Raw genomic sequence first — 16,628 nt, 5'->3', positions numbered from 1 at the left:
AACTTCTCATAGTACCATAGTTTTGCCTGTCAGACAATAAGTATCAAATGACTTGTTATTTATAATTTTTGTAAGTGCAAGAGAGTTAGCATGAAATTGGTGAGTTGGGAGTACATTCTCAAGTCTACAACTTACTTTAGCGATGTGGGGTTGATTCTTAAGTGGAATGTATTTGCAATTCAAGTAAATTGGTTCCTCATCCGCCTGTTACATAGGAAAATTAGTAGATTGGAGAGTTTTGTATCATTAGAGTTAAGGAAGTTGTAGGATATCCTTACCTCTTCCAGAATCCTCCACCTTGCTTGGGGGTAAGCATCTAATATATTTATGTCTGTTTCCAGGATCAAAATGGATCCATCTTTCTGCGGTAATATCATCAACAATTTAGAGGGACAGCTTATTAAAACAAAACGTCATCATATTTTCAAATAATAAGATGACCGACGTTATAGCTATCTATAGGGTTAATACCTCGCGAATAAGATTGAAGGTGTCACTCCCCCGATAAAGGATAGCATATTCATCCTTCAGTAATCCTTGGCACAAAGACTGATATCTGTGTAGTCCAGATGATAATGTATTAAATGAGTGAATTGCAGTGTTCATCAAATAAAAGTGTATAGTAGTCCCTAGTGAGACCAACATATATACCCATAACTTGTAATCTGATTCTTTGCACCCAATAAATCTTGCAATAAGAAATCAACACAAAAATTAGTAGAACAAAAAAAAAATCAAATCGTGGGATTTATTGAGTAACATGTTTGATGATACAATCTTACTTTTGCTTGCATCCCTATTCCTCTGTGCAGCTTCAGAATTATCATTCAGAGCATCAGAAATGTGTGACTCCAGATCATCGCAAGAGAAGGACCTGACCGTCTCATAGATGTTATCCTCGGGATTAGCTAACCAACCGTGCACCATTCGGATCTCCAGCAAACTAAATAAGTTGTGTCCACCATTTGTCTTGAACGATGTGATGCTAAAAAAAGAAAGAAAAAAATAGCACAACTTGAATCAAGACAATTAAAAGGAAATACAAAGACGACAAAATCTACAGAAACTACATATATATATCTGCACCTGTCAAGAGCTGGACAGATCTGAAGTCCACCTGGAAGAGCATGCACAAGACATTTGCATTCTTTCTCGGCCTCATACAGATAATCGAAATTTGAGCTCCAACCTTTTTCAAGATCTTTGATCTTATGTTCTACGAGTGCGATGATGGAATATTTCACCTCTTGCTCAGTCACAAATCGGGGTGTTATCAGTGGTAAGGGAATCCACGTCAGTAGAGCGAAGTTATACAGAGCAATCGAACAAGAATACGCCTCGTGGCAAGCAAGGCCAACAGGCTTGCCCTCATTCTCGGATCGCACAAATCTATACCTTTCCATTTAGGCACTGAAAGCTTAGAATTATTATAATGTAGATTATTAGAAATAAGCTGAAACAAACAGATAGTTTATTATAATAGATCATTACAATCTATAAGCCAAATTACTATAATCTGGTAATTAATCCACTCAAAATGTTTTTTTAGATTATTAGGTGGCTAAGAGCTAACTATCAGAGAAACAAGCAGCGAACATCTTATTCAATGTCGACTTATTATAATCCAGCTTATAGTAATATGTCTCAATAATCTATATTATTATAATCTTAAACCGAAATAAACGGGGCATTAGTTTTCTCGGATCCAAATCTACATATAAACATATATATAAACACACACACACACATATATATAGGATACCCATATGGGACTCCATGGTGCCCAGGCTCCAAGGTATAAAACACAAAAATTCTCTCAAATTTTTAAAAATTTTCAAATTGTGAGTATATACCTAGATATATGAATTTGATTCATACAAATACCTAATAACAAAACAACTCAAACTCAACTTTATCTCACAATTCATTATTACATACCTAACTAATTATATGTTTGGATGTTATATACTTAGAACCAAAATCTAATAAAAAGAAAGTTCAAACTTGAACTTGTTAATAAAGAAGTTAATGTTTATATCTAAACATTTTAAAAAATTTCATACTCATTAAAATTGGGTATATACTCAATTTGAATCTTGGAGCATGCATACTTCATGTAGCACCAGTTAATTTACCTATATATATATATATAGAGAGAGAGAGATTAGGATCTAGGATTCGAAGTCACATCGAGAGAAAAGAGAGGGAGAGAAAGAGGAAAGAAAGAGAGAATCGGCATCAGCTAGGGTTTAGAAAGAATTGGAGACCATCATAACAGAGGCCGATCGAAAGGGGTGAGAAAGATGGATATATACATACCAGGATTTGGAGACGGGGGCGGAGCTTGGATGATGACCGGCCGCCGCACTACCTCCACGGACCAAGCCTCCTCCGCATGCCCGCGCAGGACCCGCGCGCGCGCCGCCGCCGCTCAAATCTCCGACGCGGCAAGATGCTGAGCTGCTCGCGGCGGGGGGTTTAGGGTTTAAGAGTTTGAGTTTGCCGGCTTAGCGAAAGAATGCTAATTAACGACGGGTTTAATTAGGGTTTTGATCAGTGGCGGTGAGTGTGAGATATATATACGTATCGCTTTTCAGCGGGGCAGCCGCGCACTGGCCCCCCAAAATGGTGGGGCCCTCCACCTACCCCTCTGTGATTAGGGATGCGATCATGCAATTAGACTAGAGATTAGCGCTACGCTGTACGCAAAAGCCAAAGGCAACAGCACGTGTAGATAACTATATTATTCCTGATTCCAGCTGATCCCGATTTCTTATCTCTTCTCTGCAAGGGCTTCTAGCTAGCTGATTGGCAATTTTAGTGTTGTTGATTGCTTTCTTCTAGTAATATATTAACATTAACGTGCAATCCTCTTGGTGCTTGAGAAAAGAAAATATTTGTTTGGATTAATCGGTGCTAATAATTTAAGTTGTATAATCTATATGAGTTCGAACACTAATACATTATTTTTACAACTCTTAGTCCATTCTTCACATTATGTCGCCTCGAAAATAAATGATTAAATGAGAAGGAATCGTTAGATGTTTTTATGAAAAGCGAATTGCTAGATGAGATTACTATCACCAATGAATTCGCGTCTAAAAATATCTCAAGAAATTTGCAATGAAATATTTGTGAAGTTCTTCATATAAATATTGCTTTTGGATGAACTTTAAATATTTACAAGCAATATATTCATATATGTATATCTATATTATTTATTTTTTGTATGTGATATTAAGGGCCCCGTTTATAGTTTCACCCTGGGCCACCAAAACCTCAGGCCGGCCCTGGCTTTTCTACAGTGCCGGATTAAGATTGGGCCTATTTAATGGCCGTATTTATTCAAAACTAATGGACGTGCCAACGCGTGGGTTTTACTCCCTACTTCCCAAAATTGATCATCATATAATAAAATTCAAAATTTCTTAAATTGATCATCATATAACCGCATGGACACATATTTTATCATAATATAATTAATACAACATGGGAGAATGTGTGCATGCTAAGATGTAATTGGCATGTTGTTTTAATCGATGCATGCATTGTGAGAGAATATGTGCATGATGTCTTGATTGATGTGATTTAAATTATCCTTGGTCTTGGTGCATAAATATATATGATGATCAATTTGGAAAGGATAGAGTATTTGCTATTTAGTGCTTCCTAAATAGTGAATGAATGAAGACTATTATTACTACTAGTTCTAACAAAAAAAAGAGTAAAGACTATTTAATGGTTTTCTAAATTTAACGACTAGTAATAGTATGATCATATAGTGTCGATTAACTTTAATGAACAAATAATATAATCTAGTCGTAGAGAAATCTTTTGAGTATTGTTTATTATTTAATTTCGTATGAAAAGCTAGGAGAAAGACTGATTATGTATTTGTTTTATTTCTCTTATTATTCGTATTTAATTGACGGTGATGGCGGCGGTGGGTTCCGGCTGCCGACCTCTCCCTCGAGCTCGCCGTACCGACGCACGTCGCGAAGCTCTCGCCGTGTCCCCACATGTCTCGTTCTTCGACCAGACACATATAGAGTACGGAGAGATGGGAAAGAAAGGGGAGAGATGGGGAGAGGTAGAACCGTGGAAGCCCACTTACTTGTGAATCTTTTTATTTTATTGACTAGGATGCTATGTTAGCTAAAATAGACATCGATACTATTTTAGGACCTGACTCACTGTTTTGAAATGATCAATCGATTTCTGGTATTGTGGTTTAGCGACATCAATTAAACTCGATGTAAAGACGAGGGACATAAGTGGGCCTTATTCCAAACGAAAAGTATTGGAAAAGCACGGCCGCTAGGCCTCCAGTTCATGCACGGCCCAACTCTTGGCCCATCATCCATGCTTATGAGCCCATACCAGCCCACCCACGTTTGGCCCATCCGTATAAGCCCAGGCAAAGTAGCAACCGCCTCCTCTCTCCACCTCAACTCGCTCCGGCCAGCGAAGCCGCTTCTTCTTCTTCCTCCAAAAACCTCTCGTGATCTCGTCGGCGTTGTCGTCGCGGGCGCCGCAGCGTCGATGACTCGTCGCCGATCGCGCCCTCGCCGATTCGGAGCCATCCCCGCGTATTCCAGTGAGTCCCCCCTCGCGCGTTTTCTCCCAGCAATCCCCCACCCGCTGATCGCTTCGGTTTTGGTTTGGTCGCTCCTCGCCGGAAATGCCCGATTTCTCGTTCTTGTCTCTCATCCCTAATCCGCGCGGTGGGCTAGGGTTTATTACCGGATTCTTGCAATTTTTTTTTATTTTCTGGTGGTTCTTCGCTTGTTCCGTAATCCCCGCGCACAGCATTTGGGGGGGATTTTATTGACGGATTCGTGCTGATTTCTTGTGGTTGTTTCGGTTCCAGGCGCGATGGAAGAGGAGAAGAGGGCAAGGGCGGCGGAAAGGGATAGGGCTATCGTCAGGAGCCCGCGGAAAGGGAAAGCCCCGCGGATCGAGCCGCTGGATGCGGATGATTCTGGATGGGGCGGCGATGCCTCGCTGGAGGTGTACAGGGAGGCCGCGGCGGTGGCAACCAGAGGCGGCGGCGGCGAGCGGTGCGAGCACATGACCTGCAGCGAGCATGACGTTGCGGAAATCGTGTCCAAGATTGCGTCCTGGGGCGACCCGGTGTGCCAGGATGAAACCTGTATGTGCACCGAGAGGCACCTCATGATGGTGTGCGTGGAATGCGATATGCATTTCTGCATTGGAAGGTTTGCCAAGAAGTCTAAGCCGCGAGGACACATCGAGGAGCATGCGTTCGACGATGGGCATCCGGTTGCGCTGTGGTACGAAGATCCGTATACTGGTTACTGCTTTGAGTGTGAGGATCCCTTGACCATTGGTGGTGAGGAGGGTGATAAGGGAATGAAGGTCAAAGGCGAGGAAGGCTGTCGCGCATCTGGGTCTGATAGTGGGCATGGCTGTGTCATCGGCGCATCTGGGTCTGGTAGTGGGCATGGCTGTGCCATCAGAGGGATACCGAATTTTGGAAACACTTGCTACTTGAATGCGGTGTTGCAGTGCCTCCTTGTGCTTGGAAAGCTGCGGGCAAGGATGTCTGGACCGGACGCTCCGCCTCCATCGGGGATGCTTGGTATAATACTGCATGATCTCTTTGTTGCTACAGAAAGTGTGAGCTATACACGAGACCTGCTGGACCCGGTGATGCTCTTGGGTTGTGTGCGCCACTATAAATCAGAGTTCCAAGGCAATACTATGCAAGACAGCCATGAATTGCTTTGCTGTTTGCGTGATAGTTTGATTGAGGAGGAAAGTAAAACGAGGCCTGATAACATGCAACAGGATGCTCCTAGTGCTGTGGTTCCTACAGTTATTGATTCCATATTTCGTGGTCAGCTGTTTGTTACCACTCTGTGCAAATATTGCTCATTTGAGTCAGTTTCACAGGGTTCACAGGATGCATTCTATGACCTCTGTGTGGCATTACCACTACAGAATGAAAGATGCATATCTCAACAGAAGATTGCCATCGAACAATTTCCAACAATTGACAAGACTAACACCGAAAAGATTCATGCAATTTCTGGAGGCAGTGATCCTCAGGTTCCCGCTTCAGAATTGGGAGATATGGTCATGGTGAAAACATCAGAGCCTTTGGTAGTTGGTAAGTTTATGTGTTCCTGTACCTAACTAAATAAAGGAAAATGATGTTGAACAGGCCTGAAAACGTGCGTGTGAATTGGAAGACGGAACATTTTGTTGATGGTTGCGGCAAACTGTGATACTACCACTATTGTTTGTTATTTTGTTGCTCAACATGAGAAAAAGGATATTTTAGGAGCAGCACTCTTTTGGTAGCTAAATAGAGAAAATTGCTTAAGGTATGATTCATGCATGGACTGCAGAAATACCAGAACCTTCAGAATGTCAGCATTATACAAACAGGATGTTCCAGCAGTTTCAGCATGGCAAACAGTTTGCTACAGTGTTTCATCAATAGCTCAGGGTGTTGAATCCTTGTCATATAATTAATTTTACTCCGAATTGTTGGTTAGCTTAAGTACATGCAGAGATCCTTGAAGAAAATAGTCTTTCAAATAATCAAATGTAGGGGATAAAGATTCTCAAACCATGTAGAGAACAATGGTTGCTGGTTTCATGAAGTTATTGATGAAGAGAATACCTAAAACTTATATGCTTGATTCTGCAGATTCTAACCCATTGGACCAGATCGCACAAAGCAAGGATGATGTACATTGTCCTTTGCAGAGTCCAATAAGGAAGGAGAATGTGCTGATAACATCAGACCGTGAATTAGAGAGAACTAAGAGTGCTATTCTTGATAGCATCAAGCCAGAAGATAGTATAGAAGCCAAGATGGACACTTTGTCAGGAGAAGTTACTACAGAAGACAAGGGGAAAGATCGAAGTTGTGATGTAGTTTATGATGAGGCAGATGATATCAACTCTCTTGCATCAATTGAGGAGTTATTGGGATTGCATTTCAAAGAGATGGTAGAAAAGAGGTGTGAGAACTGTTCCAATGTCGCTCAGAAGGCAAGCCCTATAAGTGGTAAAGATGGTGAACAGACGGTGGCATGTACCAATGTGAATAGGACAGTTGATGGAGACCAGGCTGAACAGTCAGAGAGGAAAACATGCCAAAGTGAGCAATCTAGCGATTTGGTCAGATTGGATGGGGAATGCAGTTCTTCAAGTAGGCAGCCACATGTTGCTGATGCACAGCATCAAGTTATGCCAACAGAGGACACTATGACCAAAGGAGACATTTCAGGGATGAGTCACGGTGAAAAAGACTCATCCTCTTTCAGCATAGTCAATAAAAAACCTGAATGTCTTGAGTGTGCCCAAGAAGATGTACCTGACTGCCATCTAGGTGAGAAGCCAGTCAACCTGTCGAGTGGCCAGTGCCAAAATGCCAACACTGAAGATCAGGGAAGGAGGAAGCAAGTAAATCTACACCAAGTGGAAGAAAACCAATATGATCAGCAAGATAGGAACGAAGGTGCGATTAAGACATCTCTTATTAGCAAGCTGCCACCTGTGTTAGTCATCCAGCTCAAGAGACATATGGGGCCTATTAAAGTGAGGCGACACGTGAGCTTCAAGGAGATCCTTGATGTGGGACTGTTCCTGCACCCCAGGTACTGAGTAATTTAGTCTGTCCTTTTTTGTTGCACTCTTGTTATGAGCATGTGGGCTACCGTATACTGTGTGCGCATTTGTTTTTGTTTATCGAATTGAACCAGAAAAGCAAAACAAGCATGCAGCCATCGATATGTAAAAATGAATTTACCTGGCATGGTGACTTGGTGAGCTAGTTTTGTTTAGTATAGAAACAGGTTACGACTTAGGATAGCATTGCTTTAGTTTCTTTCTGGCAGGCTAAAGGAACAAAAACAAACGAAACCTTATCATTGAAACATTTTTTTGGAGGAGCTCCGTAATGTGTGTTGACTGTTGAGGCAAGTTAACTGTAATAGTGTGTGAACAGACATTCTAAAGCTGCCGCAGATGAAACTGCATCCCCTCCAACATGGGCCTTGTGTATATTATGCTCTTTCTAACCCTTTAGAATCAGGCTACATCCATAGAGTAACTCTAGAGTAACCCTTGTGGTTATCCTCCTTTTTATTTTATTTTCTTTTTTTTTATGAAAATGGCATCCTGTGAAAAATATCCGAGTTAGTATGTATGATTGCCTTTTGCTTTTCTATTTGTAGGTGATGTGTACCTTGAAATGCCTAACCTGCCAACCTTTTTTATTTCTTAAAATATGACTTGTTTGATATATTTGTGTTTTTTTAATATTTTTAGTACATGTTGGGTATGTATAAATAGTTTTCAGATGATTTTTTTTTATTTTTTAAAACTTTACATTGTTATTCGCTTAGGATGATTTATACTACTCCCTCCATTCCAAATTGATCTACATATAGTTTTTTTTTGAGGTTATTTCTAAATGATCTACATATTTGTGTTTATTTATTAAGTCTATTCGTTATTTGTGCATTGGAGTAAATAGACATTGATGTATGCATCCATGCACACAAGTATTTATAACCCACATGTAATATCTTGATTTGCTATTGGCTAGGAAATATTGGGAATGGTGCATGCATAGAGTTTGTTGCTAGAGTAAATATAGTATGAAAGAGTTATTAGCTTTTCTTGGTCTTGGTGTACCTATGAAATATGTAGATCAATTTGGAATTGAGGGAGTAGTATTTTACTTAAACTGATATATTTTTTGTGAGATGAGATAGATATTTCTTGTTAACAATATCCTGTTCATAAGATATTAAATAATATCAAGAAATTCATGATGTTGTTTACATAGAGCTATAATGAGTTACAGCCTTACATCTGCTTTGGTCCTTTTTTGTTTCCTCTAATCTTCAGTTCTGAGGACAAAGATAATTCCAGCTATCGTCTAGTTGGTGTTGTTGAGCACCTGGGCCCTAGCATGTATTCAGGGCATTATGTTGCTTATGTGAGACCAAGTCCTCCGCAGCAGACTAATGGCTCTTCCTCATGGTTTTGGGCAAGTGACACCGACATCAGAGAAGTCTCTTTAGAAGAAGTACTCAAGTGCGAGGCTTACATTCTTTTCTATGAGCGGATGGAAGGCTAAGATGCCTGGAATTCAGCTAATCCGAATAGCAATCACAAAGGAAGCAGATATGTCAGATTGTCAAGCATTCTTTAGACGGCCAACGATCCAATTTAATCAGTGTAGTATGTAGATACCAACGTAGGCTCGTGATCTAGTTGAATTTTGTTGCTTTGGCCTTTGGCTGAGTCAGTGCAGGACTTCAATTCGACCGCAACATGTACATACCAATTGAGAAATTTCGGTTATTCTTGACCAACTGATCGTATCCATTTTTTTTGGTCCATGAGGAATGGATAATTAGGAATTCATTTAGAAAAAAAAAACAGCATAGTAGGACATGTGCCATTAGAGAATTGACCGAGGTGATTGTATAGGCATTGGTACAGTTCAGTTACTGTACATCTGTTGGATGGTACTCCCTCCTCTAAATGTTTGACGCCGTTGACTTTTTTAAACATGTTTGACCATTCGTCTTATTCAAAAACTTTTGTGAAATGTGTAAAACTATATGTATAATTAAAAGTATATTTAACAATAAATCAAATAATAGGAAAAGAATTAATAATTACTTAAATTTTTTGAATAAGACGAACGGTCAAACATTTTTAAAAAAGTCAACGGCGTCAAACATTTTGGGATGGAGGGAGTACTATTTTGAAATTGCTTTACAGTACCATGGAAATTTTTCGAACATAATGTTTGAAACTTTCAGCTTTGCCTGTATATTTTTCTGGTGGCAAGATGATTGAGATATACACCTTGAAGTATCAATCTAAAGAGCATTTTTTCTGTCAAAAAATTCTAAAGAGCTTTTTTCTTTCTTTCTTCCATTGCTTTCCTGTATGGAGAGTGTTATAACATGCAATGAGATCCTACTTCTTTGAGCCTCTTGCTTTCAATGTTCTGCATGGATGATGATAAGTGTATATAAATTGCTTGCAATTATCCACATGTGTTTTTGTTGGCAACATTTTTCTCCGGGACCTGCCAATTTCCAGCGAGCAAGTTTGCCTACATATGATGGGTAAAGAAATAAAAATCATCAAAAAAGCGAAAAACTAGAACAAGTTGATCTAGGAAGAACACAAGAACGAAAATAGCTTTCTGAGAAGAACGGCCACTGCCCGGTAGGACTCTTGTTCATTTACGGCCCATTTACCAGTCGGCCACCCTCATGGGCCCATTACGGCCCATCCAAACAGGGCCGGGTTAAGTAGCAAAGCACGCGCACCATCTCCGCCTCTCTCTCTTCGCACGCGCGCTTCTTCCCCAACCTCTCTCTCTCTCTCTCTCTCTCCTCCCACCCACCTCGGCGGCTCGGCCTCGCCGTCGCGGGACGCCGCGGCTCGCGGGGCGATCGATTCGGGGTCCTCCTCGCGTTTCCCGGTGAGTTCTCCCCTCCATTTCTTCCCCAAATCCCGCTGTTCTTCGCCGCCGCGGGGTTGATCGCTCGGTTTGGTGGTGGGTGGTGGTGGTGTGGGAGGGTGGGGGTGGGGGGTTTTGCTTGGTGCCGGAATCCGCGGCGGCGCCGCCGCGTTCGTGGTTCGTCGCCGGGAATGTTGTGATCTCTCTGGGTTTGCCTGGCCCCGCTTGTTGAGCCTGGCTAACTAGAGTTCGTGGCGTGGTTTTGTGGTTGGGTTGGATTGGTCGTCGCGCCTAACGGCCAACCTGTTTGATGATTTGCTTGCCTTGTTTAGCCCTTCTCGGTTCATCCCTTGTTCGTACTGTTCTTCGTCTAGCTTGTTTGATTTGATGGGGATTTATGGATTCACTCGATCGGTTGGTGGTTTTGCGGTACCCGTATCCGCGGCGGCCGCTGTTCGTGGTCCTCGCCGGAATTTGGTCGGTTTCGCCTTGTCCTATTAGTAGAGTTCTCTTGGTTTTCCGCTTCGTTTAGCTTTCATGGTTCACCGCCATAGTCCGTACAATTCATGGAACCCTCGCCTTTCGGTCAATTTCACCGCCATAGTCCGCTGTCTTCTTTAGGCTCCTTGGATTGTTCATCCCTGGTAGCAGCAGCAGCAGCAGCAGTAGTAGCAGTTCGTACTCTTCTTCGTATATCTTGTTTGATTCTTTGGGGATTTATGGATTCGCATGTTTCAGGTCTTGCGCCCCAGGCGTGATGGAAGAGGAGAAGAGCGCGATGGAGACAGGAAAGGGGATGAGCCCGCAGTATGCGGTGGCGCCCGAATCTGGATGCGGCGACACTGCGCCGCCGGATGAGGTGAGCAGCCCGGAACAGAAGGCGGCGGCGGCGTCGACCAGCAACACCGAGGGGAGGGTATGCCCCCACTTCGACCCTTTCCAGGACGGCGTGCTCAAGTTCATCTCGGAGCTCAGGTCCTACTCCTACGATTGCGCCCCGAGGTTTGACCATTACCTGTGCGAGAACAAGGTGGAAAAGAGCAGTATCCTGGTTTGCATCGACTGCGACTTGCATTTCTGCATTGGGGACGGGACCATGAACAAGCCGCAGGGACATGCCCGGTGGCATGCCGATCTGGAGCAGCATTGTGTAGGTGCTTTGCTCGGTGAGCCGGAAACTCTGTACTGCTTCATCTGTGAACGTCTTCTGGACTTGGATGTCAGCAACATGCAGCGTGGAGACTTCTCATGTGGCAAGGAAGAAATTGATAGGATCGAGTCAGATGTCAGCTCCTCCAAGAATGCTGTCGTGTGCCATCATCATTCGTTTGACACGGAGGACATTGTTATCATCAAGGATTTCGTTGAATCTGAAAAGGGTGACCCAATGTGTGATAATGAAACGTGCCTAACCACCGGGGAGCACCACATGATGGTGTGCTCAGAATGCAAAGGGTATTTCTGCATTGAGCCAGCCACCAAGGCTAAGCCGCAAGGGCACATCCGGGAGCATGCATTGCTTCAGGAGCATTGGGTTGCAGTGTGGCACAATGATCTGTTGTTACTGCTTTGAATGTGAAGATTCCTTGGTCATAGGTGGTGAGGAGGGCAAGGAGGGATTGGCAGTCAACGCAGAGGCAGGTTCTCATGCATCTGGGTCTTCTGACGGGCATGGCTGTGTTATCAGAGGGATATCGAATCAAGGAAACACTTGCTTGAATGCATTGTTGCGGTGCCTCCTTGTTCTTGGAAAGCTGCGGGCAAGGATGTTTGGACCGAATGCTCCATTGGGGATCCTTGGTACAATACTGCGTGGTCTCTTTGTTGATGCAAACAGCGTGAGGCATGCACCAGGCCCGCTGAACCGGGCGTTGCTCTTGGCTTGTGTACGAAGGTTCGGTTCATGGTTGATAGGCACTTCAATTCATGACAGCCATGAATTACTTTGCTGTTTGCGCAATAGATTGAATGAGGAGGATAAGATAATAAGGCCTCCAAACAAGCAACAGGGTGCTCCTAGTTCTGTGGCTCCTACCGTCATTGATTCCACATTTGGTGGTGAGCTGTCTGTTACCACCTCTTGCAAACGTTGCTCGTTTAAGTCTTATTCCCGTGATGTATTCTATGATCTCTCAGTGCCATTGCCACCAAAGGGTGCTCCATCCAATAGTGTTGCATCACCACCACAGAATGAAAGACCTATATCTCAATGTAAGATTTGTGTACTTTCTGAAGGCGGTGATTCTCAGATTCCTGCTTCAGAATTGGAAGATACAGTCATGGTGAAAACATCAGATCCTTTGGAAGTTGGTAAGTTTATGTGCTTGTGTGCCTAACTAAAGGAAATGAAAGTGATTTAAGCAGGGCTCCAAACTTGCATGGTGTATCAGAAAATGGAACTTTTCGTGAATGAATCAAACCGTGATAGCAGCACTATTATCTGTTATTGGTTTGCTCAGCATTGGAAAATGGTAACTATCAGAGCAGGGTCTTGTACTAGCTAAATAGAGAAAATGTCTAAGGATTTGATTCATATATTAATTGCAGAAACAACAAAACCTTCAGGATATCTACACAAACGTATTAAACAAACATGATAGTTCAGCAGATTTAACTTGGCAAAGCTCTGTAGGAGTTACTATTGCCACTGGAAGATATCTCAGAGTGTTGAGTCCTCCTTGTCCTCATATAATAAAATTTTCTCCATATTGTTGGTTAACTTAAGTACATGCTGAGGTCCTTGAAAAAAAGAAGCTCCTAATTATCAAATGTAGCGGATACATATTCTGAAACCATGTAGAGAATGATGAGTACTGGTTTCGTGAAGTTGCTGATGAGGACATAACTAAAAATTATATGCTTTATTTTGCAGATTCTAATAAATTGGAACAGATCGTGCAAAGCAAGGACGCTGTACATTGTCCTTTGCAGTCCCCAACAATGAAAGAGAATACATGGATAGCATCAGTCAGTGATGTAGAGAAAACTGACACTGCTGTTCTTGATAATGCGTTCAGTGGGCTAAAAGTTAGTACAGAAGCCAAGATGGTCATTTCCTCAGCAGAAATTAATTCAGAAAACAAGGGGAAAGCTCGAAGTCTTGATATTGTTAATGATGAGGCAGAGGATATCAACTCTCTTGTGTCAATTGAGGAGTGCTTGAAGTTGCATATTGAATCAGAGATGATAGAGTGGACCTGTGAGAACTGTTCCAAGGTTGACCAGAAGGCAAGCACTATAAGTGGTAAAGACGGTGAACAGATGATGGCAAGTACCAATGTGAATAGGACGGTTTATGGAGACCAGGCTGAACAGTCAGACAGGAAAACATGCCAAAGGGAGCTATCTAGCGATTTGATCAGACTTTCTGTAGAATGCAGTTCTTCAAGTAGCCAGCCACATGGTTCTGGTGTACAAAATCATGATATGCCTGCAGTGGACATAAAGACTAGTGGAGAGACTTCAGGGATGAGCTCTGTTGAAAAAGACTCGTCCTCTTGCAGCATAGCCAATGAAAAACCTGAATGCCTTGGAGGTGCTCAAGAAGATGCATCTAGCTGCCGTCTGACTGAGAAGCAGGCCAACCTGTTGAGTGTCCAGTGTCAAAATATCAGCATAGAAGATCAGGAAAGGGGGAATCAAGTAAATCTGGGTCATAATGCACACCAACTGGAAGAAAACCAATATGATCAGCAAGATAGGAATGAAGGTGCGATTCTAACATGTCTTATTAGCAAGCTGCCACCCGTATTAGTCATTCAACTCAACAGATCTTTGGGGCCTCTTAAAGTGAGTGGACATGTGAGCTTTAAGGAGATCCTTGATGTGGAGCCATTCATGGACCCCAGGTACTGAGTAATTTTGTCTGTTTATTTTTTTTTCTGTGACCTTTTTAAGAGTTTGTGGATCACTGTATACTGTATGTACTTTTATTTATTGTTTTTCCAATTGAACCGGTAAGGCAAAATAAGCATGCTTCCTGTAGCCATGTTAAAATGATTTTTCCTGGCACTGTGAGCTAGTTTTCTTAGGTGTAGAAACAGGTTGCGACTTAGGATAGCACTGGTCTTGTTTCTTTCTTGCAGACTAGCATGATTTAGGTTACAGAATTAGAAACTAACAGAACTCATTTTCCAGTCATCATGGAGCCATTTGTTTTAGAGAGCTTTGTAATTAGTTTTGATGCAAGTGGACTGAATTGCTTGGCTTTATAGTGAGTGAATAGGCATTCTAAAGATGCTACAGATGAAACTGCATCCCCTCGGGCCTTGTGTGTTATGCTTTTTCTAACCCTTTAGAGTCAGGTTACATCTTTAGAGTAACTCTTGGTTTGTTTATATGAAATCACCCATCATGGCTGCCAAACTCAATTCGTTGTAGCAGTTTATAATTGACCACTGTGGCATACCATTAGAAATAATCTGAACTAGTATATGATTGCATTCTGCTTTTCTATTTTTGGTGATGCGTACCTTGAATCCAACTTGTTTGATATATTTTCATGGTTTTTAAGTGCAAGTGCTATGATGGATATTTTTTTAGATAAAGGAAGCTTTTAACTACCATGGATATATGTGAATCTATATCCAATGTTCTGTTTAAATAGCTGGTCGATGTTTAAACACATTACATGGTTATTCATTCAACATGATCTATACCAGTCTTTCACTCATATCTAATAGAGGTGTATTTTTTAGATAAGGTATAGATTTCTTTTTAACAATATTCAGTTCCTAAGATATAAGATCAACAAAGACAAGTTGTTGACATCAACCTATGATGAGTTAGTTCCTTGAATCTGGTTTGATAGTATTTTTTTAACTTTCTCTAATCTTCAGTTCTGAGGACAAATTCAGTTCCCGCTATCGTTTAGTTGGTGTCATTGAGAACCGTGGCCTCAGCATTGATATTGGGCAGTGCGTTGCTTATGTGAGAGCAAACAATCAGCAGCAGGGCGGCTCTTCCTCATGGTATTGTGCAACCGATGACGACATCAAAGAAATCTCTTTAGAAGTTCTCAAGTGCGAGGCTTACCTTCTTTTCTATGAGAGAATGGGCTGCTAAGACTGTAAGACATGTCTTGAATTCTATACACACCAAAGAATCCGAAGAGCAATCACAAATGAAGCAGATATTTGAGAGTATCAAGGTTTATTTGGATGGACAGTGACCCAATCATTGTATATACTGACGTGGGTTCGTGATCAGGTCCAGTTTTGTCGTTGTGGCTGAATGATATTGAGTCCTTGCAGGGCTTTGCCAACATGTACCTAGTTGGGGATATTAGCTGGTGTTCTTGATCATTTGATCTGGTTACAGTCATTCACATTCTTTTTTTTCCTTTGTCCATGAGGAATATATTAGGGTTCTCTTGAACGAAAAAGAAAAACTTAAAAACAAAGCAGGAGTAATGAAGTGAGAAAGTTGTGTATATCATATCAGCATTGGTACGGTTCTGTGAGATTGTACTTCTAAGTGCGCACACTCTGTGAGATCGTACTTGATTCGATGAGCTTTACTCCAGATTTTTTTCTTCTGTGATGGACAATCTATACAACTGTTATATGCTGCAACATGATTCAGAATTTCAGATACTGCATTGCCAACCTACTGCCTTTTGACTCTCTGGGTAAAGATCATGGCTTGCTAAAGTGGTGTCGGATGATGGATGAAACTGAGTTCTTGATAATAATTGGGGACATGGACGGTTAAATTAACCGTTAAAACTTAAAAGTTGAAAAGTCGATTCAAAGAATATTCTAAAAAATGTTGATAGAGAAAGTTATTACAAAAAAATGCACCATCGTTGACTGAAAAGAACAATACCTTGTGCATTATTTTTTCCAGTGCTCAACAGCTCTGTATCTTGATCTGTGTGGTCGATGTTGAACTGTTGATGGATTTGCTCCTGTAAACAAGAAAGGGCAGGAGGCTTGCCTCAGCTCTCATATAATTATAAAATTATAAGGAGCAGTATAGTAGTAATAAAAGCAGGAGCAAACTTTATTGGCAAAAAGTATAGAAAGAAGAGGAGAAGGTAGATTTATTCAGAGAGCACATTGGAGGGCTGAAGCCTACTGGGCCGGGCCTTGATTTCCTTTCCCTTGGGCCCTGGCTATTCACGCCCCATCAAGGCAGAAAGATGCATTCACACGAC

General features: G+C 41.8%; 1 protein-coding gene and 1 pseudogene across 1 annotated transcript; both read left to right on the top strand.

Annotated features, from left to right (window-relative positions):
- The first annotated feature begins 4,469 nt into the window (after positions 1-4,469).
- On the top strand, positions 4,470-9,994 carry LOC127781859 (ubiquitin carboxyl-terminal hydrolase 2-like). The gene is made up of 4 exons (XM_052308924.1): positions 4,470-4,597; positions 4,871-6,133; positions 6,680-7,634; positions 8,893-9,994. The coding sequence occupies exons 1-4, from the start codon at positions 4,543-4,545 to the stop codon at positions 9,122-9,124; spliced, it is 2,505 nt and encodes an 834-aa protein (XP_052164884.1). The 5' UTR covers positions 4,470-4,542; the 3' UTR covers positions 9,125-9,994.
- A 385-nt stretch (positions 9,995-10,379) lies between these two features.
- Positions 10,380-16,213, top strand: LOC127781842 (ubiquitin carboxyl-terminal hydrolase 1-like; annotated as a pseudogene).
- The last annotated feature ends 415 nt before the right edge of the window (positions 16,214-16,628 follow it).

This window comes from Oryza glaberrima, chromosome 8 (genome assembly GCF_000147395.1).
Source record: "Oryza glaberrima chromosome 8, OglaRS2, whole genome shotgun sequence".
Taxonomy (NCBI): Eukaryota; Viridiplantae; Streptophyta; class Magnoliopsida; order Poales; family Poaceae; genus Oryza; species Oryza glaberrima.
This window is presented reverse-complemented; position numbering and strand designations above follow the sequence as displayed.